General features: G+C 44.7%; 1 protein-coding gene and 1 long non-coding RNA gene across 2 annotated transcripts in view; both read left to right on the forward strand.

Annotated features, from left to right (window-relative positions):
• Positions 1-1,965: 1,965 nt before the first annotated feature.
• On the forward strand, positions 1,966-10,148 carry p2ry4 (pyrimidinergic receptor P2Y4). Its single transcript, XM_054792104.1, has 4 exons — positions 1,966-2,086; positions 3,227-5,969; positions 9,825-10,014; positions 10,083-10,148. Exon 2 carries the CDS (start codon positions 3,299-3,301, stop codon positions 4,382-4,384), a length of 1,086 nt encoding a protein of 361 aa, XP_054648079.1. The 5' UTR covers positions 1,966-2,086; positions 3,227-3,298; the 3' UTR covers positions 4,385-5,969; positions 9,825-10,014; positions 10,083-10,148.
• Positions 10,149-10,272: 124 nt separating this feature from the next.
• LOC129190257 (uncharacterized) overlaps positions 10,273-26,298 on the forward strand; it is a 34,794-nt gene continuing 18,768 nt past the window's right edge. The window contains exons 1-2 of the long non-coding RNA XR_008572967.1: positions 10,273-10,418; positions 21,491-21,658. This is a non-coding gene — a long non-coding RNA (uncharacterized LOC129190257). The remainder of the gene's footprint in view (positions 10,419-21,490; positions 21,659-26,298) is intronic.

The following is a 26,298-nucleotide window of genomic DNA, read 5'->3' on the forward strand; positions in this document are numbered from 1 at the left end:
TCATGCCACAGCATCTCAATAGGATTCAGGTCAGGACTTGGACTAGACCTCTCCAAAGTCTTCAGCCATTCAGAGGTGGACTTGCTGGTGTGTTTTGGATCATTGTCCTGCTGCAGAACCCAAGTTGCTTTCAGCTTGAGGTCACCAACATTCTCCTTCAGCAGAATTCATGCTTCCATTGATCACAGCAAGTCTTTTACAAGTGAAATGTTGACAGTTCATACATTATATACAGTAAGTTAAAAGTTAATTCATTGCACTTTGTGTGTGGATAGTTTAGGGTGTACTATTTCATATAGCATTCTAATATTGAAATGTTTTGACTTTCCTATGTAATGTATGTACATCTTTAATTGCTTCGACCTGGAAGTATCTATAGGGTGATGTAAGCTGGAAGAGCATCATTAGGAACAGTGGAGTGGAGCCACACAGTTTTTGACCTTATTCTCACTGTCTCTCATTTTCTTTTTTGTCTTTACATACTCTTGTTTTATAGTTTTGTCATAAGAATGTTGTTTGTTTTGAAAGTAAAGGGAACCAAAGGAGTTTTCTGGAGTGTTTTTGCATGCTGCTGCTAGCAGAGGAGCACGAGGGAAGAATTGGCAGCATCAAGCTAAGGCTTCACAACTAGGAACCTACACACCTCCCAAAGGTTGTGGGGATCATCAAGATGTTTTCTGGCAAAATGGAGATGAGCCTTAATGTTGTTTTTGTTCAGCAGTGCCATGCACTTTTTCACACAGGATCATGTAGGTTGGGATTCTTTTTCTCAAAGTTTCATTTCAAAAGTGCATGAGGTGTTGAATTGTGTTGTCATGGACTAATATTCACATTTGTTTGATGATCTGAAACATTGAAGTGGGACAAACATTTTTCACACCCCTGTGTTTATTTTTTACTTGCTGTGATCTTTTGACCCTCCAGTACGTGACTCCCCAAGTAACTCATTAAGAGGATTCCTCCCCTCATCATACGTTTATGTCTTTATGGTCACGTATTATTGTCTCATGCCTCGAGAGCCGATGAGGACTTTGCAGCAAGGAGATTTTTCGCCTTGCAGCAGTGGTGGCTGCGGTGCAGCTGTGCAAATACATGACTTAACACCTTTGGGGAAGCTTTCTTGGGCCGCTCCTTCCCGTACTGTACATGCTGTACATGCTGGCGTTGGACTGGAGACCTGCAGGAAGCATCCCTGCAATGTAAGTCACACTTTTGTCTTCCTGCTGCCACCATGATACACATTTATGTCGGCCTTTGTGTTTTTATTGTCTTTTGAAAAGGCTCCCAGTAAGCTCCACATTTAAACACACCCCTTTTGCATGGAACGCAAAGTTACACCTTTTTCTCATAAATGTACAACTCCTTTTTTCTCGTAAACAAAGTTGTAAATTTATGAGAATAAAGTTGACCTTACTACTTTTTTTTCTAAATTTATGAATCTTGTAAATTTACAACTCGTAGATTTATGATTTTTCACGTGAGTGCATCTCAGGTTTGTCGTGTACGGGAGGTGACCTTCATATTTACTTCACTCTTAGATATTTTTTTAACATTTTTGCTTTTTTTTTTAAATTTTCCAAATTTGTCACCTTTTTAAATCTTCACACATTCTTTTTGTGATATACTGATCCCAAGTAGGCCCACTGTTAATAAAAATGTCATGTTGGGTGAAGAGCATCCATGGACTGACCACTTCAGTATCTTCAATAGCTGAGCTTTTCTTCCCGCCACTCACACACACGGGTGTTACTTGTGCTGAATGAGTTGGTACACACACACACACACACACAAACACTCACACCGGGAGCGCGTACGGTCTGCTCCTTGAGTGCTGCGACAGGAGCGCGCACCTACGCTCCCTCCCGCCCATCCCCAAATAACTTAGCAGCGTGTCCCGACAAACAACCACGCGGCTTTGGACGGAACCGTGAAAGTGGACGTAAAACAGAAGAAGGAGGAGAAGGAGATGAAGCGCCGGTAAAAAGTATAGCAGCCTGGTCACACCGCGTTTGAGGTGGGGGGTGGGGGGGTTCTTTCTAAAGTGGACGTCAGGAGGTCGCGGGAAGTAAGAAGCCACATCGTGCAGGTACAACTTCAACACACGTCTGTTTATAGAACACACTCATCATCACAACACTCAACTATTCTGTATTGTTTGTATTATTATGGTTGCAGTTTGCAGCACCGCCTCGAGAGATGTTTCTAATATTTTGGCCCCGTGAAGCTAACACAAATGGGCTTAACACGTGACTGATTTACTGTGTTCTGTATGGAAGCCGCTTTCCAAGCTACACTGAAAAAACAACTATCTCAATGATAACTCCAAATTACACAATATAAACTCAGAATTATGATTTAAAAAATCCTAATTATGAGATAAAAAGAATTATCAAATAAAAAGTCCTAAATGACATCAGTCATAATTATGAGATCAAAAGTCATAATTATGAGTCATAAATATGAGATAAAAAGTCATAAATACGAGAAGTCATAAATATAAAAAAGTCATAACTATGAGATAAAAAGTCATAAATGGGACATGAAAAGTCATAACTATGAGATAAAAAGTTGAAATAAAGTGCCATGTGACGAAGGCCCCAGTGAAGGCGGCACATGCTCAGTTTTTGTCTCATAATTTAACTTTCAGAATTCCGTCTTTCCTATCTCATAATTCTGACTTTTTATCTTATAAATTCAACTTTTGATGTAACGATGACGTACCGCTGGTATGTTTTTTTTAAATCATAGTTTTGTGCACATAAGAAAAAACTAACCCTGGAAGGGTAGGGCGCCCCCTCCTGTTGTAGACGAGCGTGGTGTGTTTACTTACGCCGTGCGTTCATCGGAGAGAGGCTGCTGTTTCCTACATTGGACAACAAACAAGGGATTTGTAACTTAATGATTTGGAGTGCATGAGAAAGTGGAGAGGAATGCGTAGCTCTTTTTGAAGAACAAACAGATTGTGCAACAGCAGCAAGAGAACCAATGTTGTAGTAGTGGTAGGGAGCAAACGGCTTGAAGCCTATGAAGAAATGAGTTGATTTGAGTTCAACAGCACTGCAAGAGTGTCACACCAACATTTTAAAGCGCATACAGGGCTAAATAAATGCTTCAAATGCAGCTACTGCCATCTTGTGGAGTCTGCATCAGGAGGTTGCTCACAGCCACAGTTGCTTTTGAGAGACTGGTGGTCATTGACATGGTTTTTGTTGTGTGCCCATCTCAGAGCTTCATCTTCCTCAGATGGTTGCCTTCCTCCTCGTCTCCTAGCTTGGAATGCTGGGTGCCGGAGGTCGCCATGGATACGCCGACCCTGTCCAACCGGTCGACGGTTTTCATCTCCGTCTTCAACACGAGCTGCCGCTTTGACGAGGAGTTTAAGTACGTTCTCCTGCCCGTCTCGTACGGTCTGGTGTTCGTGGTGGGCTTCCTTCTCAACGCCACCGCCTTGTGGACGTTTGCCAAGATGCGTCCGTGGAACCCCAGCATGGTCTTCATGTTCCACCTGGCCCTCACCGACTTCCTGTACGTGCTCTCCCTGCCCACGCTCATCTACTACTACGCCAACCGCAGCCACTGGCCCTTTGGCGTGGCGGCGTGTAAGATGGTGCGCTTCCTGTTCTATGCCAACCTCTACTGCAGCATCCTCCTGCTCACCTGCATCAGCGTGCACCGCTACCTGGGCATCTGCCACCCCATCAAGGCACTCACCTTTGTCAAGCCACGCCACGCCCAGATGGCATGCGGCGCCGTGTGGACCGTGGTAGGCGTCTGCCTGGTGCCCAACCTCATCTTCGTCACCACCTCCAGGCGGGACAATGACACACTGTGCCACGACACCACCAGCCAGGACTCCTTCCAGGAATACGTGGACTACAGCTCTGTCGTCATGGCGCTGCTCTTCGGCTTCCCCTTCCTCGTCATCGTGGCGTGCTACTGCCAGATGGCGCGGGCCCTGTGCCGACCCAGACGGGGATTATCGATGAGCCTGGCGGGCGCCGGCTCGCGCCAAAAATCCATCAAGCTCATTGTAGTGGTCTTGGTGGTGTTCGCCGTCAGCTTTGTCCCCTTCCACATCACGCGCACCCTCTACTACGCTGCCCGGGTTCTGGACCTGGACTGCAAAGTCCTCAACATTGTCAACTTCACCTACAAGATCACACGGCCACTTGCCAGCGTCAACAGCTGCATTGACCCCGTGTTGTACTTCCTGGCCGGCGACCACTACCGCTCCAAGCTGGTTTATGCTCTAACAGGAAGGCGGCGGGCCACCAGGAGCCACGTGCCCTCTGAGGCGCCGCCCAACAAGAACACAAGCCTGGCTCTGGTCTGCAAGAACCTTCACAGCAGCAGCCCAAAGATAGGAACAGGAAGCTCACGTTAAACACCGTGGCAGCTCATTCAGGTTTCTATCAAGAAATCCACACGTCCTCAAGACAAGGCACCATGTGACCTTCACAGTCCTCACACAGCAAACCAGGGGTGTCCAAAGTGTGGAACGGGGGCCGTTTGTGGCCCACAGCTTTTTGTTTTATTGCCAGGAGCATGTTGTAAAAATACTAGCGGTGCATGCTAATCATTGGGCCGATATAACAATAGCTCAGAAGATCATTTTTAAAAAACCCTCCAATGAGGCGAGATTACAAAGCAAGCGCTCCTTCTTTCTCCTGCCTGTGATGTAACTTCCCCTGAGCTCTCTTGTAAACAAACATTCACTTACCGATTGTTTGTTACTTTCATTTTGCGTGCTAGTTGTACCAAATGCTCCGCCATGAGGTGGAAAAAAAACGTAGAGCACACAAAAAACCTCATCAGCCACCTGAAACGCCAGCGCCGCGGCATTTGAAAAGTGCAAAATGTTTTCCAGAGACCTCTGTGGCGTCACACCGGCTGCTCGGAGCGTGTGCCCGAATACAGTGCACCTTACTGGGCCACAGCAGGTGGCTCCTCCCCCTATATAGTGGTGATGTGGTAGTATAATGTCATATTTCATTAGGACTAATCAACAGGTACTAGTCTGTTCCAGTCCTTCTTACCTGCACGTGTGCACAAATGTTAACTGTTAAATGTACATTTTAAAAAGTAGATATAATAATACTATTGGTACCGTGTCAGTCTTGAGAAGCAGAAAGTTATGGTATTGGTTTGGAATAAAAGATAGCGTCTGTAAAAGATACTATTAATTAGACTGGCATCACAACATTACCAAGGAGGATTAGGAACACTTTCTTAACATAGCAGGTTTATGTTAGATTGGTTTACTGTCTAGAACCAATTCACCACAATAAACGAGGGACCACTGTTTTGGGGTCAATATGGTACGTTGTGATGCAGTGGCGGACATTTCAGGTATCAACTTATTGCCACCCCCATGTGAGTAATCGTCTCACCTTGGCCACCCCAGTAAAATAATAATAAAAATCTGGCTGCTCCACTGCTGTGATGTTATTCCACGCCAGTCCGTTAGATGGCAGGACATTACAAAGCAGGTGCCTACTTTTTTTAAACCACAGCGCCACCTGCTGGATCTGGTGGTGACTCACTGCAAAGTCTTGTATTTTTATATCCTACCCCCAAACTGCAAAGAACACATAGCTTGTAACATCAGTATGTTTATCGTTGTGGTTGTAGTTTACTACCGCTGTGGTGCCAGTAGTTAAGAATGTGACCTATGACCCACCGCCTCCAGGCTCAGTTCCTCCCAAGGCGCTCACAGGTGGGGTGCACTTGAGCAATGTGCCTTACTATGGTCATAACACCGACTAAAAAGTTCTTAATTCTTACTTTAAGGTTTTTTTAACAGCTCAGTGTATGACGCAGAGCAGTTGTACACGACCGCAAACTACAAGCATGAGAATAAAGCGATTGTTAAATAAATGATGTCAATCAACTGAAGTACAAACCTCACTCTTACAGGAGCTTTACCATTACTTGCAAACAAGGTTCTCCTCTCATTCTGTCTGGAAATGGTAAGTGTTTGTGTTTTTCCTTCCCCACTCCGTATGAAACACATTCTTATATTTGGAATAAGTACATTGGAGAGGGTAATTAGTTAGCTTGCTCTGCTAGCGGCGGACGTTCTTTATGTCCCTTCAGTGATCCCGTAGCCTGAGCGATCTAACATAATGGTCGTGTGAACGTGACTATTGGGGTGTTATTCCATATCTGCAGGGATCTGATCCGTATCCCGTATTTAGCCTAATTAGACAACTACAAAAAAGAATCAACCGATTAACATTAACTCATATATCGCGGAAAGTAATTAAACGGTGAGGGAGAATTTGATCACATGTCGTTGTGTGCGTGCACCTAATGATCTGGCCAGTGAAGTGTTTACTCAACCCAGTGCAGCTCACAGCTGTTTTTCTCCTTGAGTTTCAGCATCTGTTCTTTTCTTCTCTGTCACCGAGTGGGTGGAACATATCTGCAAGACTCCGCAAGCAAACACATCCTTGGTTTCCCTTATAGCTTTGGGGCTGCAATTAAAATAGGATAAACAGTATTGTTTCCATAAAGACTTGCTGCAACCTGCCACACAAGTGGACAGAAATGTCAGCAGCAGTGAATAAATGCATGCAAACATTAATTGTCATGAGTTACCTGGTCTATTAACCCATTCATTCTCATTTTGGTGTCATATTCTGTCTCCCCCCACTGCTATACAAGTTCTGCTGCGCCCCCTGGTGGTGTGAGTTGATCAGTACAGTTGTCAAGGGAGCACAGCAAAATAGTGGCCACGCATACTAATCCTAAACGTAACCCAAAATGCTGCCTGTTCAGATGAGCAAAGGTGATGAAAAGGCAGCAAATAGTAGCAACAATAATGATGATAAATAATAGAAAAGTTCATTTTTGGTTGTGGCAAGCATGAGCTGTTGTAAAACAGTGTGAATATTATTTAAAAACCTATGAATCTTCCCTTAAATTAACATTTTCCCTTCCATGCGCCTCATATATGCGTATTATTACTGTTATTTTTCTCTGGTTATTCAGCACACGGCGCTGCTGAGGAAAGGATGTGCTGTTCTCACATTTCTGTGCTCAAGGACATGAAGGACTATTATGATCAAAAACTTGATTTGTGACATTTAGAGGAAAAAACATGTTTTCTGTTTTTTCTTCATCCTTAAAGAAGTATAAGAAAATAAATTGGCTGTGGTGCCGCGGTGAGAAGGTCTATTCAGCTCCGCCGTGCTCTTTTTCACTCCAAAATAGTTTTTCACAAGCTTTTCCATCAGCTTCAAGATTTAGTTGAAAGACCTTTACATGCACACACATTTTGATGGGGTTTTTTCACTCTTTAAATGCCAGAAAAAATGCACACAATGTTTAGTTTGTGTGCTTTATCTCCAGAGATATATGTATTTTTAAATAATATGATTGATCCTATGTGTAATTGCACAACATGACACTTCAACATGCAGTAGCAAAAGTTTGATCAATAAATCTGCCTTTACAAAAATAATAATGCTCATTTTTCATAGACACTGTTAGAGGAACCCTATTGTACCAAGGATACATGAAGAAAATTAGGGCTGTCAAATGATTAAAAATGTTCATCATATTAATCTATCATGATTAATCACCATTTGCAACTTTGTGGGAAATATGCCCTTTTACTGTAATTTATGAACAAAAATATAAATAACATTATATATGTATTAACAGCACCAAATGAAGTGAAAATTGAAATCATGCTAAAATATAGCACGTGTGTCTGAAAATCTAAAATACCAGGATCTTTAATAGCAGCAGAACATTTGCATGGCACTTTAATAGTGCCACGAGGAGTTGCGTTCAGAGACACCGCCTAATATTTTCAGTTGAATGCACTGTTTTGAGTGTAGATGTATTTTCTGGGATTTCCGAGCATATTTAAATGCAGCAAATTGTACTTCCTTAGTAAGAATGACGCTAGTGAGTATTAAGAATGTCCACTTACTTTTTTACTTTGTATTTTTGTGTATTTAGACCACACATACGAACGTCATAAGGACATTCCTGAGTGTACCTGAACGCACCTCACTGTCCTCTAGTGACAATAAGGAAGTGTGGTTCCAAGGAGGACTAGAGCGGTGTTTGTGAGTGGGAGATACACATATGGTGTTGGAATTGCACCCTTGTGCAATGTTATAATGTTATAATGTTATAAAAGAGCGTCAGACTCTGGGGGTTACATTTTTTTAGCGCAATTGACGCATGCGCAGTATGTCAAGCTACTCTGTTATGATGGCACAGTAGCACACACACTCTTTTATAACTTTATTGTGACCCGAACACATCAACAGCAGTGCAATTCCAACACCACATATGTATCTCCGACTCACACACTCGTCTCTAGTCCTACTGGGAACAACACTAACTCGTTGTCACGAGACAACAGTGAGGTGCATTCACGTACACTCCGAACATCACAGGAACGTCTTTCATATGCGTGTATTTGTGGTGTAAATACACAAAAATGAAAAGTAAAACAGTAAGTGGACATTTTTATCACGCACTGAACTAACTTTTACTGCAGAAGTACAATTTTCCGCATTTAAATATCCTCAGACATCCATCCATCCATTTTCTATACGGCTTCTCCTGTTTAGGGTTGCGGGGGCATGCTGGAGCCTATCCCAGCTGATTGACTGGTGTCCAGCCAATGGCAGGGCACATATAGACAACCACTCACATTCATACCTATGGACAATTTAGAGTCTCCAATGAAGCTAACCTGCTTGTTTTTGGAATGTGGGAGGAAACCGGAGTACCCAGAAAACCCCCCCCACACACACACACACGGGGAGAACATGCAAACTCCACACAGAAATGCCCAAGGGAGAATCCAACCCAGGTCTTCCCATCTCCAGGCTGTTACTGTGTGGCCAGCATGCTAACCACTAGACCACCTCCTCAGACGTCCCAGAAAGTAAATCTACACTGTAAACGTCAATCCATCTGGTGTCTTTGAACGCAACCCCTCATGCTCACAATAACAAAACGTGTCATTTAGATGTTTTGCTACTACCAAAGAGACTATTAGGCAAATAGATTTTCAGACATGTGTGCTATCTTTTAGCATGATTTGAGTTGTCACTTCAATTGGAGCGGTTAATCCATACAAATATGTATCATTGTGTCCTGTCATTTAACTTTCTAGTACTCCTTGCAACTACACTTTGCCATTATCACGAGACGACCGTGAGGTGCGTTCACTTACACTATGAACAACAAAGAACACACATAATAAAGACGTGGCTTCATGATGCGTGTATGTGTGCTCTACATACACAAAAATCCAAAGTAAAAGATGAAGTGGATATTCTTATCACTACTCACTAACCTGACTCTTACTGCGGAAGTACAATTTGCTGCATTAAAGTATGCTCGGAAATCCCATAAAATACATCTCCACTCTAACGTGAATTCATCTGAAATTACGTGGTGTCTTTGAACGCAAATGTTCTGCTCCTGTTAAACTAGCGTTGGGTAATATCGTTAAGCTTGATTGACATTTTCAGTTCATTTGGAGCTGTTAATACAATATGCAATATACAGAAATAGAACTTGTAAGAATTAGGAATTGATTTTGCCACAAGGGAGTGGTTTTTTTCTTTTAATTTCCAATCATTGTACTGTAAAAAAGCCAACTTATTGTGGCGTGTGTGTAGGAAGTGGTGATGCTGTGCTGAGAAAGCATCTGTAATTCCAAGTCGTGTTGCTGAAGGACATCTAGTACATATTTATTGATACATCAACACTGGAATATTGTGAAATGTTCACACCTTAAGTGATGCATTTATTGGGCCTTGAGCATTTGTCTTCCCCCCCGCCCCCAGTGAGAGACGGTGGATGAGGGTTTCAAGGACGCGTGGACCGCCGGCTGAATGGACGGGAGGCTGAGAGTGGAGTGGAGGAGTGACACGGCGAGGAGGGGAGGAAGTTCATTATCCCGCTGAAAAGGAAAGCAATGGCTTTGGCCGTCGCCGTGGCAACGGGCCTGTCTTTTGCTGTCAGCTCTATGATAAGGTACTTCACAGCATTAAGCGCAATTATTGTGCGGTAAAAGGGGAAATATTGCCTTCCATTGATAACAGATGCTGGGGATTGATTGGCGTGGACGTTCCAAAGAAGCGCACCGCCCCCAACTCCTACACCCCCCCCCGACTCTGTGTAACCTTTGCTGAAATTTGATGGCGAGTAGAGGGGGTGGGAGTTGTAGCATGATGACACTTTGGCTGCTTTTGTATGTTTACTTGTGCTTGAAAGGACGTGGAAGGTGGATGAAGCTGTCTGGCTGTCAGATAAAACTTCACCGCCGAAAAGAAGCAGGGCTTCCGCCTATCGACCCGCATTGACTTCAACTGAGCACGCGGCCCGCAGTCTCCGTGCCAGTTCCGTGCCTACGGCTGCCCTGTCAGTGCAGTTTTAGTGTAAGCCGCTCACGCTCAACACACAACACTTAAAACACACCAAATGAGTTGCACCCTGTAAGGGGCGTTGCAAGGAAGGGAGAGACGGGCTTTTCAGGAGGAGCACGTCTCAATCATGAGAGCACGACTCTGCTTAGTTGTCACTGTCCATTTCATAGGAGCACATCCTGTCAGGTGTTCAAAGATGGCATCTTTATTCTTCATGTTTGAGCCACGTGACTTTTCACTGGGGGTGCACGATATGAGGGATTTGTTACTGGTATCGGCTTGGAAACAAAGATATCATTCAAGACATCATACTTTTCACTTTCACTTTCTTTGGCGCATCATCATCATCAACATCAGAAGGGTTGTTCTCGAACAGGGTTGGCGCTACATAAGCTAATAAGCTAGCATTAGCTCAGGTGGTAAACACTCTAAGCTGTGCTTCTGGGCTACTAGCGTTCCTGCTAAGCATGATTAGCAATAAGCTAGCATTAGCTCAGGTGGTAAACACACTAAGCTGTGCTTCTGGGCTACTAGCGTTCCTGCTAAGCATAATTAGCAATAAGCTAGCATTAGCTCAGGTGGTAAACACACTAAGCTGTGCTTCTGGGCTGCTAGCATTCTTGCTAAGCATGATTAGCGTGTGGTTCTGCTGACTGCTGTCTAACAATGGCAGCTCGGCCTTGGCGGTGTAGACGTGTAGACCGGCACGGTGGGACGGATGGGGGGTTGTTTGGTGTCAGCCTGTGTACTGTGGATTAGATGTGTGGCGTTTGCGTGTGTGTGTGTGTGGGGGGGGTGAATTGTTTTAACCCCTACTGCAACGAGCGCACGGCGCTCTTCTTATCAAGGTGGGCGCAGCCTCTCATGAATATTCCCTACATATGGCGCTGCCGCGTGTATCGTTGTCGAGTAATGGGGGGGATAATCGCTCATTCAATTATCAGGCAGGCAGCAAAGGAACACCGACGCCCCAGTAGCAGCGTCTCGCCCGCCATGTTGCCGTGTGCGGCGTGCCAGTCGCGGAGGTGAGAGCGATAGCGGGAGGGATTACATGGTATTAGCCACATGAATGAGTCAGACATCAGGAAGCAGGGGAAGGAAGGCGTGTGAGACGGAAACATGCCTGAGGACGAGTAACACGTGTGTCGGCCTCACCTCCACTAGCGTTCCTCTTTTAGTAGATCCTTTTTTCACAACCCTTTTTAATCTGTCTCCGTGGTCCGACAACAGTGTGTGTAACGCCAGTGACTTGTGTTTGTACACCAATAAATGCTACACTTTTTACATGCGCATTAACCTTTTAAATGTTAAAAACGTTGCAATAATTTACATTTTGCACTTTTGGATCTTAAAGGAAAAGTGCACTTTGTTGGCCATCATCCACAATCCTTACGTGAGACATGAACACGTCTTTCTCTTTTCTGTGCGTTCTAAAGATATAAAAACAGGTAAAAAAGGGGCAGGTAATTAATGCACGTAATGGGACACACCTGTTGTGCCTATAGAAAGCCTGCTATTAAAACTCGTCTAAAAAGCTCCAACAAAGTGTTATGGTTTTATACCCATGCTGTGGGCGTGTAGTAACAGGTGGGTTAGGGTCAGGGTCCTATCCCTAGTAACCGTGTGCATGCATGCTAACATGCAATACTTGCAGTATTTTGCTTATTTGAAGCACAGTGCGGCAGTGTCGAAGTGAAAGTGAAACATGTATCCCGTATTATTTATTAGCTGCCCCAAGCGCATTGCGGAGGTTATGTTTTAGTCGGTGTTTGTCTGTTTGTTTGTGTTCAAAACAACTGGGAAAGTTCTCAATGGGTTTGGATGACATTTTCAGGAACCGTGGGAAATGGGAGACAGAAGAACTTGTTAAATTTTGTGGGAGATCCGGATCACCGTCTGGATCCAGGAATGTTTTAAAGCAGGGGCGGCCATTACGTCGACGGCGAGCATGAATATTTACAGTAGGATTTCAGAGTTAACTGGGTACATTTTGTATATGATGTATGTTTTATAGAAAGAGGTGGATCATTTTGACTTGGACTTGCATGCTGAGAAAGTGTAATATATAACCTAGAGAAATACATACTCGTGTTTTATTCAGATAAATATGTACTTTCTATATGTATAGTAGCAGGTAGATCTTTGGGACTTGGTCATTTTTAAAGTAGCTCGCAAGCTAAAAAAGTGTGAGCACCCCTGATTTAAAGGATTCTTTAACGTGGCGAGATCGGACCATTTTTGGCATTTGTGCATAGAACTCCACATAAAATGGTCAGAACAGTCGGAATGAAAATACAGGAGTTTCCGACAAAAGTAGTTCTACAAAATAGACTGATCCAAAAAATGTAGCATTATTATTTTGGTGTGAATAACAATATGGGGGGGGGGACTATGGCGCTTGGTGGACGTCTGTGCTCTCTCATTTATTTAATTAGCCCATCTAAAAATACACAGAAATAAAAAAAAAGAATAGAATATTTGATTTATCTGGATTTTCTTCCTCTCCCTAAAGCAGCTAAAAAGTAACAGCGTATTACAGACTCTTTTTCAAACCGACACCGATACCTTTGTGCTTCTCAAGACTGATACGGTGTCGATAACCGACACATGGAGGTAAGAAGGACTGGAACTAATTAGTACCTGTTGATTAGTCCTAATGAAATATGATGACATCACTACTACCACATCACTACTATCAGGAGAACCAGAGTATAGAGGGGGAGGAGCCACCTGCTGTGGCCCAGCAAGGTGTTTCAGGTGTGCTTGCTGTCCCCCCCCCCCCCCCCCCCCCCCCCATCATGGAGCATTTGAATGACTCAGAGGCCACACAGCCTGGACACGACAGATAATAGTCCGACCTCTGTGACCTTGTTGAGCCAACAGGAGCGCCCCCCGTGCAGCCGTGAGGATCAGCCTCTCGACGAGGAAGGCTTTCAGCGCGGAGTGGCTGCGAGCGGAGCTGTTTGGCAGAAGTGTGAAAGAGATACGAGGTGAAACGTTAACAAAAAATCTCGGTTTGAAACATTTTCACACCCGGAATGCGAAGGCGGAGGCGGGAGGTCCTATTTTTTCTTCCTTCCGACGCTGACGGTGTCAGCCGAGTTAGGAAAGTAATTAAAGCCGGGAGAAAAGAAAGCAAGCTGCCATTCTGTTTTAGAAAAAAAATAAATTACAATTTTAATAACCGGGAGGACGAGGAGGGGTGCGAGAACGTGGAGAGCCTCGGTGGTGGTGGGGGGCTGCATTTTTGATTTTATTTTTTGAAACGGCACGGCTTGTACATTGCAGGGGCACAAGTGGCCTTAAAAAAAGAAAAGGCGGGAACATTAACATAGTGATGTGATGCGCGTGGCAAAGGGCCTGAGCTCGTATCAGAGAGGACTCAGCACTCCTTTTGTCCTCCGGGCCTCTGCTCCCCTCTGATATGAAAATTCAATTATTTTATAACTAGATCTGGCGCTGCCTTTTTGACAGTCCACGCTAGCGCCCTGCCAGCGTGCATCTGTCTAAGGGGGGGGCTCCTGATAGCGAGAGGGAGGCCTTTTCACACGGCGACATGTTTTTTTTTTTTTTTTGGGACAAGATTGCCTAAATGTGTTGCATTTAAGGGCTGAAAGTTAATCTAATGCGGCGCCATTATCTCCCAGCCAGGTAATTCCAATAGCCGCCTCCATCTGTTTACGCTCGCCGCCGCAGCCATTCATTCTCCACACTTTCAATCCGATCGCTCTCAGCCTCTCTGCATTCACACGCCTAATGTATTTATTTACTTGCACGCACGCAGCGCTGGAACTTCTTCTCCAAGGGACGTCAGCATTTTTCCAGGTGGGCGTTCTTTTCATACGCAAACTCAATATTCTGTCAACATGTACCCATGAACACATCATCTGACAAGGAATTATACGCTTTGGAATGCCTCACATTCACTGCAGGAAGCGTATAATAAGGATGGATGATCATTATCATACCGATAAATCCCATCACCCTCCAATTAGGTGAGATTACTCGTAACGTGCGGGTGAGCAACTCAAGTGTGACGTTCAGGGCCTGTCGTAACTTCCCTGAGCTTACATGTAAACAAGCACTTTTCGGGGCTATCCACACGGAAACGTTTTCAGCAAAGTACTTCATGGTTTCAGCCTCTCGTCCGCATGGGAACGGCGTTCTGGGTGACCTGAAACGGTGTTTTTTTCAAAACGGCTTCCAGAGTGGGAAAATCTGAGAACGCCGGCTTGTCATCGCCGTGCAGACAATCATTTCCACGGACATGACTCACCCTGGCCCACATTCTCCTGGTATCGGTTGTCTTGTTCTCCATAGCGACTCTCAGTCATTCCACTTCTCGTAAGTCTAGAAAAGCCGAAGACGGCGGACTTATGTGCATGTCTTCTTTCTTCTTCTATGGTTTGGTGTGTTTGTTCACAAGTACTCGTTGTTTTGCATGCCGAAAATCAATCCAAGTATATATAATCACCCGATTATTCCTGCAGATGCCCAAAGTCGCATAACATTACAAGTTCCTCAGTTAGCACAACATTTTCCCACACCATTCCGCTCACAGCGGTCCAGACTTGTAAGCCCTTCCGGGTCAGCTCATGACGGCGACCAGTTACCGCTTTGCTTTATGTACGTGAGCAAGCCACATCCACAGGACATACAAACCCATATTTGGCTCCTACCCCGCCTGTGTGGACAGGATGAAGACATTTTGCGTGCTCGCTGTACTAAATGCTGCGCCAGGAGGGGAAAAAAAAACATGGAGCACACGAAAAACCTTATCAGCCACCTGAAACGCCAGTGCCGCGGCGTTTGAAAAGTGCAAAAGGTTTGCCTGAATACAGTGCACCTTGCTGGGCCACAGCAGGTGGCTCCTCCCCCTCTATACTCTGGTTCTCCTGATAGTAGTGATGTCATCATATCTCATTAGGACTAATCAACAGGTACTAATTAGTTCCAGTCCTTCTTACCTCCACGTGTGCACAAACTACACTTCCATCTGCATTTTAAAAAAGTAGATCTGAAAGGTTATGGCTTATCAATACCATAAGCGTCCTGACAAGCAGTGAGTTATTGAAAGAGACATCGTGCATCGCTGCTCTATCATTTCTTCCTGGCAATCAGCAAAGAAAACCAACCAAAAGAAAGCTCCATCTGCTGGATCTGGTTGGTGACTGCGCCACTTGGACCCGATGCAAGTAGACTGTAACGGTGTCCTCCTTGTCCAAGGCCACACCCCTCCACAACATTTCATGGAGATGTGTGTACAGTAACCCCTCCTTTATGGCATTTGATTGGTTCCTAAGTGGGATTCAACATTAATCAATGGAATATTTTCACAGTTATGGCATCGAAAACCTGTTTTCACTCTTCTAAATACATTTTGTTATCATGATTAGAGCCCTCCAGACATGAAATAACACCCTATAGTCACCTTTACACTCCTATTAGCCAATATAGTAGACATAATAAGAGAAAATAAGACATAAATAAGATAACAGACTCACACATTAGCAGTACCTTGTTGTTTTATTCTGGACGTACTTCCTTGCGTATTACCACTCGTATTAGCCAATATAGTAAACAGACTAAGAAGACGTAAATAAAACTCCTGCTGGAGCAGTGTCACAGTAAACGTGTTCCCTAGGGAACCTTGGTGAGGAGTCTAGTGCCTGTCTCACCCAACACCGACACCTAGTGGCCAATTTAGTGGCCATTTAGTTTGATTTTTAGTAAGATTTTAATGCTTAAACGCTTAATTTAGGCAAAGAATAAGTACAATTTGCTTCAATATGCATGATTTGTTTTTACTAGTAATCAAAGTGGTCATTTCTCCATGAATTACTTTGTGAAATAAAGCGATATAGTGAAGGCCGACTGTAGTTGAGTGTGTCGTTTTTGTGTAAAAATGCAAACAAATAATACAGAAATGTATTATTTGTTATTAATACAGAACTGTACAGAAACCCACGGGGATGATGTAACATTACGTTAAAACACAGCTGTGTTTGTCTGTGGTTGACATTTTCATTTTGAAAAAACCCTTAAAATTTCACAAATAAATGTGCTTCAAAATAAAATACAATAAAAAAAATCCATAACACAGAATAATAAGAATAAAAACAAATAAAAGATTGTAAATATACATGAAATGTAAAAATAGTAATATCAAATTAAGAATGTACACCAAATCTAACTACATACAAATTCAAATTAAAAAGAAATAAAAAGCAAACTATACGCATGAAAACATAAAAAATGATTTCATATTAAGAATATCAAATATTCAAATGGTTTTATTAGGGCTGTCAAAAATAAGGCGTTATCGGCGGTAAGTGATGAATTTCCTTCATGAGGTGACGTGTGTGAGTGTGATTTAACGCAAGCGCGCCTCCGTTAGGACGGCAGGCGTCCCCACGCCGTCGCTCCGGGTCTGATGCGCCTTTCATTTCAAAACTGTGATGAAAGCTTTTAATCCTGTGACAGCCCTGCTTGCTGTACATCGTACATGAAAAAGCAACTGAGTTATATGCATCCAAAATAGAAAAGTAAATGTTTTAGTCCCTCATTTTCGGCTTCTTAATGAACACCCGAGTAGCCTTCTTGGTGGCATCCATGCTGGCTGAGCCACCGCTTCTCCAAGTTTAAGGAACAAATCCTTTCATTAGCTCCCCGGCTCTATTGTCCGTGTTCCGAGGGGGGTCTCTCTAGAGATTAGGGAACAGGAAGCACCCCTCCTCCCTTTTTATTTAGCTGTGTGGCCCTTTCTTTGCTTATTAAGCCACCCTGTTGGAGAAGACGTACCTGGGACCCCCCACCTCCACCCCCGCCTCTCATTAGGCCGGCGTGGAGTGGACGCTCATCTCATGGAAGAATAGGACATGAATTAGTATTCTCTGCAGGGGGAGCTGCCATTAGCACGTCATTAGCAGCAAGAGGACCATTCAGTGTGCAGGCTAGTTCACGTCCAGCACAATGTGGCTTCTGTTGCTCACTGGCAACGTACTCTTCAAGATTGCTGATTTCAGAGCTTACACGTTGGAGAAACCAGAGGTCAACTCTTCCCAAATAGTCCAAGGAAAGTTCCTTCTGATGCCCGGAGGAGGCATCGGCTGTGTGTCCAGAACCACCGAGGAGGACGAGAGAGGTTGTTGACCCGCCTCGGCCCGCTCGTCCCGTCCCTGTGTCATGGGACGGTCGCAGCTTTTCCTCCCTGAAACCGGAGAGGCAGAGAGCTGTCATTTGCCAATTTGGCTGAATGGGGGCCTTACGCTGGATTGAATGTCGTTTTCCCACCAGGCTTCACCATCCACACCAGTTGGGGGCCGGAGGGCGGGGAGGCGGGGTGTAATGCTAGAGTAAAATTAGAGCTTTGATGGCAGCTAACAGTGTGTGATGGGTGGCGCTGATGCGGATTTTCCAGGAAGAGCGCCACAGGTTCTCTCGTCCTCCCCTCCTTCTGTCTCACAGCCGAGCGCCGACACACCTTTAAGATTACGCCGGGCCGGCCTTCCTTCCCACAGCTGTAATTTCTGGCCGATCCGCATAATTACACATCTCCGACTTCAAGCCTGCCCCGCGTGTCAAAGGGCCGTGTGCTCCTGTTTCTACACGCCGCTGCAGAAGCAGACGTGGTCGTGTTTGCACCGCTCTTCTATGGCTGACGTTACTTTCAGAACACCAAACCCAGACAACCACCTTTCTCATATTCTCAACCTGGACCTGTTGTTTTGAAAAATAGATGATTAAAAACAGTTTACTTTTGCTTTCAAGCAAGATTTTCCAGATGATTATTTTTTGCTGACTGCAGTATTCTCCTTTTGGCAATCAGGATTGCTTTTGTTTTGATCTTGTGCTAACGTCAGGCTAAGGCAATGTTTACCTTTTAATATCCTCACTCCTCATAAAACATGCTGCAGAAATATGATATTTGTTCATATTTTTCAACGTTGTCAACACTATTTTCACCTGAAATCCACTCTACATGTCAAATCCTGCATATATTTTGGGCTTTTCAAGGCCAGTATGTTTACATAGCTCCACTGCTTTTTATTGAACCCACTAAAAAGTCAAATCATTTCCAGTATTTGCTTATTATTATTATTATTATTATTATAGGCTCTGTGATGAGACCATTCATTGTTTTTTAATGTGACGCCACAGAAATAATGAAAATGAAAACGTGAGCACTCAAGGTCCTACTGACAAAAAATGTCAGATTTCCAAAAACTGCTCCAGAAATATCATATTTGTTCATATTTTTTTCTGCTTGAAATGATCTTCGAACATGTTTGGGGGGTTTTGAAACCCTTTCTTATTGCACCCACAGAAAAGTGAAATCATTTGCATAAAGTTCTTTTTTCTCCTGCTTCCTCCCACATTCCAAAAACATGCATGTTAGGTGGCGATTGGAAGTGGGTGTGAACCGTAGGTGTGAATGTTGGCAGTCTGTATGTGCCCTGCCATTGGCTGGACACCAGTCCAGGGTGTACCCCGCCTCTCACCCAAGGTCAGCTGGGATAGGCTCCAGCATACCCCCACGACCCTCATGAGGACAAGTGGCATAGAAAATGGATGGATGGGATATTCTTTGTTGCGAGGAATTGTTTTGGGCTCCAATGTTTCCTGTGCTAACATTAGCTTTTGGTTAGGACTTCTTTTAGTATGGGACCAGTTGAAGTGAACATGGCCAACTTGTAATGTTGTCCAGTTCTTGTCATTGACCAAAAGCAGGTCATTTTCGATTAGATTTTTGCTGAAAACAAGCACTAGCTAGCCCAGGAAGGACGTTTATTGGGGCTCATGTTGCTTAGCAGATGAGTTATTGGACTTGCTTTCCCAAGAGGACAAGTCAGCTGCCAGTGAGCCAAAGCTATGGTTTCTTAGCTTCCTGGACAGTAGGCGAGGTCACGGAGTTCAGGTTCACAGTAATGAAAGAGTAGATGGAATGGTTTGGGCCTGGATGGATGGGCAGGGTCTTGTATCAGCGCTCTTCTCACGTTCATATGAATTAATCACACACAGCTTGCCACCCTCGCTGCCCCCACCCCGGGACACCAGGATGACACGAAACACAACACTGGGGAATTGCCTCAGGCCATGCAAAAGACACACACGTGCACGCACGCACACACACACACACACACACACACACACACACACAGAGTGACATGAGTTTTTGATGCACGGGCGTCCTGCTGCTGGTTTGACATACGGACGGTTAAAGGCTTCTTAAATATCGTATCAATCTGCACACTTGTCAGGTGGACAATGACAGAAAGACAACACCATTAGCGGGATCGTCTTTGTGTGCAACGTTAGCAAAATGGATGGCTCGCCGCCATACATTCCTGTGGCTCGTGCGCCGCTCGTTGATCTGAAGCACTAAGCCTTGATAGACGTGCACGACACACCAACGTTCTCCTGTTGAGACGTCACGCTCTTGTACTTGTTGGCTTTGGGAGAGAAAATATTTACCTCCACCAAGGAGCTTCTGTTTATTCCTACGGCACTTGGCGGAAGTCTGCGCTCTCCAAGTCTTTTCTAGTCACCACTGTAACCTTTTACAGGTCAACTTCATGCCACCTTCTCTAACCTTCCCAATGCGCACGTCCAACTCCTTCACTTGTTTTTGCACAACTCACCGTTCATCCTGAAATTTCAACCCTGAGCTGAAATTAAACTTTTTGTGCGCGGAGGAATCCCTCGTTTATGGCGAGTCATTGGTTCCACACTCGACCGTGATGAGTGAATTTCTGCAAAGTAGGAATCCTTCTTTCTAAGTGGAATATTCCTGTAGTTAGAGCATAGAACACCTGTTTATGACCTTCTAAATATGCTTTTTAACATCATTAGAGCCCTCTAAACATGAAATTAGCCACATTTACACACCTATTAGCCAGCATAGTCGACATAGTAAGAGGAAATAAGCCATTTAAGACATTAATAAGACTGGTGCTCGTGTGTGTTGCTATGAATGTGACGGGCAGACAGGAAGTGACGACTTGAGTTTCATCCTGCTGTGGGTTACTGCCGCAGCAGTAGCTCCTGTTTTTAGTAGGGATTTTTATTCAGGATTATTTTGTGGCTGTTGTGAGATCTGCAATAAAAGCCATCAAGTCTGGTGCTTGTGTGTCTCACTCAACATTACAGTAACACTACTCATTAGAATAAGGCATCTTCAACATCTTTGAATGCATCTTTTCAATACATTTAGCCATTTTTAAGCTTGATAATGCTTCATGTAGACATTTTGCATGCTAGTTGTACCAAATGCTCCGCCATGAGGGGGGAAAAAACCCATGGAGCTCATAAAAAACCTTATCAGCCACCTGAAATGCCAGCGCTGCGGCCTTTGAAAAGTGCTAAAGGTTTGCCAGAGACCTCCGTGGTGTCACACCGCCTGTTCGGAGCGTGTGCCCAAATACAGTGCACCTTGCTGGGCCACAGCAGGTGGCTCCTCCCCCTCTATACTCTGGTTCTCCTGATAGTAGTGATGTCATCATATTTCATTAGGACTAATCAACAGGTACTAATTAGTTCCAGTCCTTCTTACCTCCACGTGTGCACAAACTACACTTCATTTAAAAAGTCGATATAAAAAGATATCGGTCACCGGTATCATATCGGTCTTGAGAAGCAAAAGGTTTTGGTTATCGGTTTGACAAAAAAGATTCCTATTATTCCCTTGGATTGTAATTTCACTTTCATTCATTCATTTCTATGAGACGATACTAAACTTCTGGTAGATGACATCATCCTCGTTGCTCTGCGGAGAAGCCAACCTGGTGTTCACGCCCTCAGTGGTTTTGTTTTTGGAACTCTTTCACACCACCAGCGCTTCAACAGTAGTGTTCTCGGGATGGGAGGCTCCGGGTCAGTTTCCCTTGCCAAGTTTTAGTGGCTGCCATGTTGTCTATTCTACTCAGCTATTTAAAAAATGTTGAATATCAACAATGGCTTCCACTGATGCATTGTCAACGTTTGTATGAAGCAATCCTGACTGAATGAGATGGCTCCCAGAGCAGCCACAGCTCAGCTGCAGTGTGCCACTGACTGGCCCGTCTCTTTCTCGTCTCCCCCCGCAGACCCCCGGAGGCTGGCCGTGGCGGCTGGATGGCTGCGAGGCCCGGGGAGAGACGTCATGTGGATGTCACGGCTTCCCGCGGGTCGGTACGCCCCCACGGTCCAGCTGCTGAAGAAGGTGTGTCCTCAGCGGAAGCCACGGCGGCCATCAGGAGATCAGCCGCTGCTTGGTGAGTGTCCTCACTTTTCTAGCCCCAGTGGGAGGAGGTTTGGGTTGCGGGGGGTACGAGTAGAGGGAGGGGGCCGTGAGGGTGAGCTTGTTCTTGGCGGTCATGCTTTACATTGGAGAGTAGTCTTAATATCGCTCTTGTTAAACCCTCAAATCATGAAAATTGCTTTGAAATACTCCAATAAACTGAAAGCAGATGACAACAACAACAAGCATGACTCCATGGAACCGTCATGGAATCATATTTTTACAAGACTCAGCATGTTGTTGCAGTTGGGAGCCAGCAGATTTAATGTGAATAACTTTTACACGCTTTAATATTTGATTTCATATCAGCAATTTTTATTCTTCATTGGTTAAATTATTATTATTATTATTATTATTATTATTAAGTATGTTATTTTAAAATGTTTTTATCAAAGGAAGTACCAACTGGAATTTCAACACATTTTCCAAGTAATTCTTTTCTATTTATATGAAATACATCTACTCAAGTATGGCAAGTATGGTGAAATGCATCACGCAAGGTTGTTATTGGTGCAGAATGCACACATCACGGTCGTGGACACAAATCCATCAATAAAAACGGAGGATAGGACGAAGGAGAGCTTGCTTCCAGATGAAAAATGCACCGTAGCCTTGTTTTGTCCTGCTGTCGTGTCGCAGGGGAGCCAGGCTGGAAATGACTCCCTTGCAACCTCGACTGGTATTCTGCATCGTGACATGGCTGTCCACACGCACGCACGCACGCACGCACGCATGACCGATGACGACCACACTGACATGAGAACATGAAACCATCAGGTACATGGCCTGAGAACACTTGTACTTGGACGTGTGATCTACTTCAGGGTAACTTGTCTTAGTATTTTACCCATTTTTTCTCACTTCCTCCGGTATTTGGTATTTGATATTTAGAGAGATACAAAATGACCGTAAATTCCGGACGATGAGACGCCGAGATGTAAACAATGATGGGACTAAAAGAACTACAGTTCTTTTCTTCAGATGCGTGGATCGCAGATTCAGGAAGTCGTGAAGTGGATGCCAAGATGACATGTTTTCAAGTCTTATGCAGCGATGGTGCTTTGATCTGACAAATCTTAAGTAAGTTTGATGAAGTGTAGAATTACTGCAACTTCTGCTTGGGCTGTTGAACTGTGACGGAATAAAGCGTCTCCCACATCATGAGTGCTGTAGGTAGGATTGCAAGGTCTATCGTGTGTCTTTCTGTGTAAATATCCCGTCTTACAACGTGGACACCTGCGGCTTAAAGACACCTGCAGCTTACATTTGTTTGCTCTTTAAATTTGGTGGGTGCAGCTTATATTGAGGTGCGCTCAGTAGTCCAGAATTAATTTTTGCACATAAAGTGAGGGTGGGAACATAGACCCACCGCTAGATTGAGAGCTTTGTCTTTGGGCTCAGGTCCTTCTTCACCACAACGGACCCATGCAGACTCCCCACCAGTTCATATGTCAGGCACTCCCATGAGCTCACCACTCGTGGGTGGGGCTAAAGGGGTTGGGTGCAGAGCGAGCCGGTTGGCGGCTGAAGTCGGGAACCTTGGCGGTCCTCGGCCGTAGAAGCTAGCTCTTGGTACGTGGAATGTATGATTAGTTATTGACAGAAAATCACAAGGAAGATCCAAGAAGCTACAGAAATGACTGGAGAATCCCCCCCCGTTCATGTGAATGAGACAAGCAGCGGCCACATCGTTTGCATGTAGGTTGCGATGCGTTCACGCTGCATTCCTGACTAGTTCATGGAAATGACGTGTGCCACAAATTTGGAATGTTCCCAAATTTTCTTTGCGCACTGGCACGCAGAATTGCAAACCACCGTGGGGACAAAGCGCATGCGAGTGTAAACGAGGCTTTACTCTTCCCTTGGAATGACACCGTCTTTGGGGGAGGATATGTGAGGACATTGTTGTAAGCAGATGATAGTTTGGAAAGGTCCTTTGTACGCCTCCTTGAACCTCGCGGCCTTCCTTCTCCAGAATTTGGACATCCTTGTCCTCCATGGTGGTCCTCCGGGGGCCACACCCACCAGAGACCTAAATAGGGAGACTCCACACCTGAACGTTTGGAACCGCATTAAAGGTGAAACGTGTCAAGCTTCATTCAACCTTCTGACCTGGATGACTGAGAATGCACACGCAGTACGTGGCAGCACAGGTTGCACGGTGGCCGAGTGGTTAGCATGTTGGCCACACGGTCGAGATTGGGAAGATTGGGGTTCCAATCTGGGCAGCTACCATAGTTATGAATGCGAGCGAACGCTTGTTTGTCTTTCTGTGCCCTGCCATTGGCTGGCGAAGGATAGGCTGGGCTAGGATAACCCCCGCGAGCCTGGTGATAGCGAGCGCATGGTAAATGGGTGGGTGGTCGTAGCAGTGTTTCAAAGTCCTGTCGTCGTACGCACGGCGGTGACACCCCGCCACCTGCGTCGTCCTCCAGCTCACCCCGGTGCAAGGTGAGCAATTTCCTCACGGGCCATCCATTATCATGTCAACACAGCCAGCCCCCCCCCCCCGCCGCTAATGAAACGTGCGCTAATCACCGCGTTCATCTGGCCCACGCTCAAGGTAATTAATATATTTGGAGGGCGATGGCTAACTCTTAATTAAATTATGCCTCCTTTCTAACGAGACCTTGACGGGGGGGGGCCCAAATTGATGACCACTAATCTGCGTTATCAAGCGCCTGGCGTGCAACAGACGTTTGTCATTTCCCTTCCTAAATCTCAGCTCCGTGACGCGTTATGTCATTTGTTTGTTTCTCCAGTTGGGATTTCATTAATTACCTCCTCTAATGGACAAATACTTCACACCCCCCCCCCCCAAAAAAGACTCACAGTTTCCCTGCAATTAGTGTTGAAAATGCAAAAATCAGAACGATGATCAGTGTGGAGCAGACGACAGATAAGAAGCTAAGGTGGCATCAATCATGCTGCCTTTAATTCATCATTTAAAGTTGCCCTGCAAATTAATTGCGCATTTTCCACAATATTATCTTAAACTAATGAATTTGACAAAGCGACTCTTTCTTTTTTTGTGTGTGCCAGATTAGTGGGATCTTAATTATGGCTAAAACAAAAGCGAGGGCCGCTCTGCTCGAGCACGGATGGCGCCAACGGCAAAAAAGTGACGACTCTGCACTTTCTCCCAAACAAGAAAAAAAAGAGGAAGAAAGTTCCTTTTGTTTGTGGTGGAAAGTGAACATGGCAACGATTCAAAAGATACACAGAAAATAATGAGCGGCGTAATTAGCCCCCATGCTCGTTAAACTGATCATCGTCAAGAGGTGCTTGATAATGTCATTCATGGGGGGGGGCTTAACTTTTAGCTTAACGCTAATTACATTTTTAAATTATTATTCTTTTTTTTTACTGCAGATTGCATCTTGTAGTCCCGCTTAGCACGAATGAAGTCGATCAGGATGCATCTGGCAACAAAAGTGGACAATCTCTGCACGGATGTCATCTCAAACACGAGTCGTCGTATAAAGTCATCCCTCGTTTATAGCGGCTGATTGCTTCCGGACGCGACTGTGATAAATGAATTTCCCCAATATAGGAGTTGATGTTAATAAATGGAATCTTTTTAGAGCGTAGCAAACCTCTTATGGCATGAAAAGGTGAAAAGCGCAAAAACAAGCTACAACAACACTTCTCTCTGCTTTGAGCGCAGGTTAGCATACGTGACGTAACTTCCTGTCTACATTCTCATATGAGTCTCACTTTTTAGCATTCTCGGTTGCCACGCAAGTGTAAAAAGAAGTCGCCCATGTCAACGTGGAGAAATATGAAAAGGTAAAACGCACAAAAACGAGTCACGATGGCACTTATCTCTGCTTTGAGTGTATTTCTGTTTGCTTGACGTCACTTCCTGTGTACGTTCTCATACGAGACTCACTTTTTAGCATTCTCGGCTGCAACGCAAGTGTAAAAAGAAGTTTCCTGTGTAAACGTTGAAAAGGTTAAAAGCGCAAAAACAAAAATGACGTCAACACGTTGCTGCTTTGAGCGTGGGTTCGCTTACTTGGCGTCACTTTCTGTGTACGTTCTCGTATTAGTCTCACTTTTTAGCGTTCCCAGCTGCCACGCAAGTGTAAAAAGAAGCTAACTGTGTAAACGTAAAAAACAAATGGGCAAAAAAAACAGCAAATGATGTTGATGCATGGCTGCTTTGAGCGTGGATCCGTTTACTTCCTGTGTTCCTTCTTGTATGAGTCCCTTTTTAGAAATTAGCAATTATCACGCAAGTGTAAAAAGAAGTTAACCCTGAAATGGTAAAAAACAAGGAAACACTCCACCTTACTTTGCCAACAAGTCCTGAAGACACGTACCACTTCTTTGACGTAACTTCCTGCATATTTTCCTGCCAATGAGGAGGCTCGGGAGGTAGAACAGGTCGTCCAGAAACTGGAAGGTTGTCGGTTCGATCCTCGCTCCCTCCACTCAGTCGCTGCCGTTGTGTGCCTGGGCACATCAACAACCCACCTTGCCCCCCTGAGGCAAGTAGTACTGTGTTTCCATCAGACTGCCCCAGGGCACCTGTGGCTACAGACGTAGTTAACCACCACCAGCAAGTGAAGGAATAATGGCTTCACTAGTGCTATATAATCATTCTGACTA

The sequence above is a fragment of the Dunckerocampus dactyliophorus genome, chromosome 11 (genome assembly GCF_027744805.1).
Source record: "Dunckerocampus dactyliophorus isolate RoL2022-P2 chromosome 11, RoL_Ddac_1.1, whole genome shotgun sequence".
Lineage (NCBI taxonomy): Eukaryota > Metazoa > Chordata > Actinopteri > Syngnathiformes > Syngnathidae > Dunckerocampus > Dunckerocampus dactyliophorus.

Excerpts from the sequence above, each read along its gene's own strand:
- p2ry4 (XM_054792104.1), top strand. The coding sequence starts at position 3,299 with ATGGATACGCCGACCCTGTCCAACCGGTCGACGGTTTTCATCTCCGTC.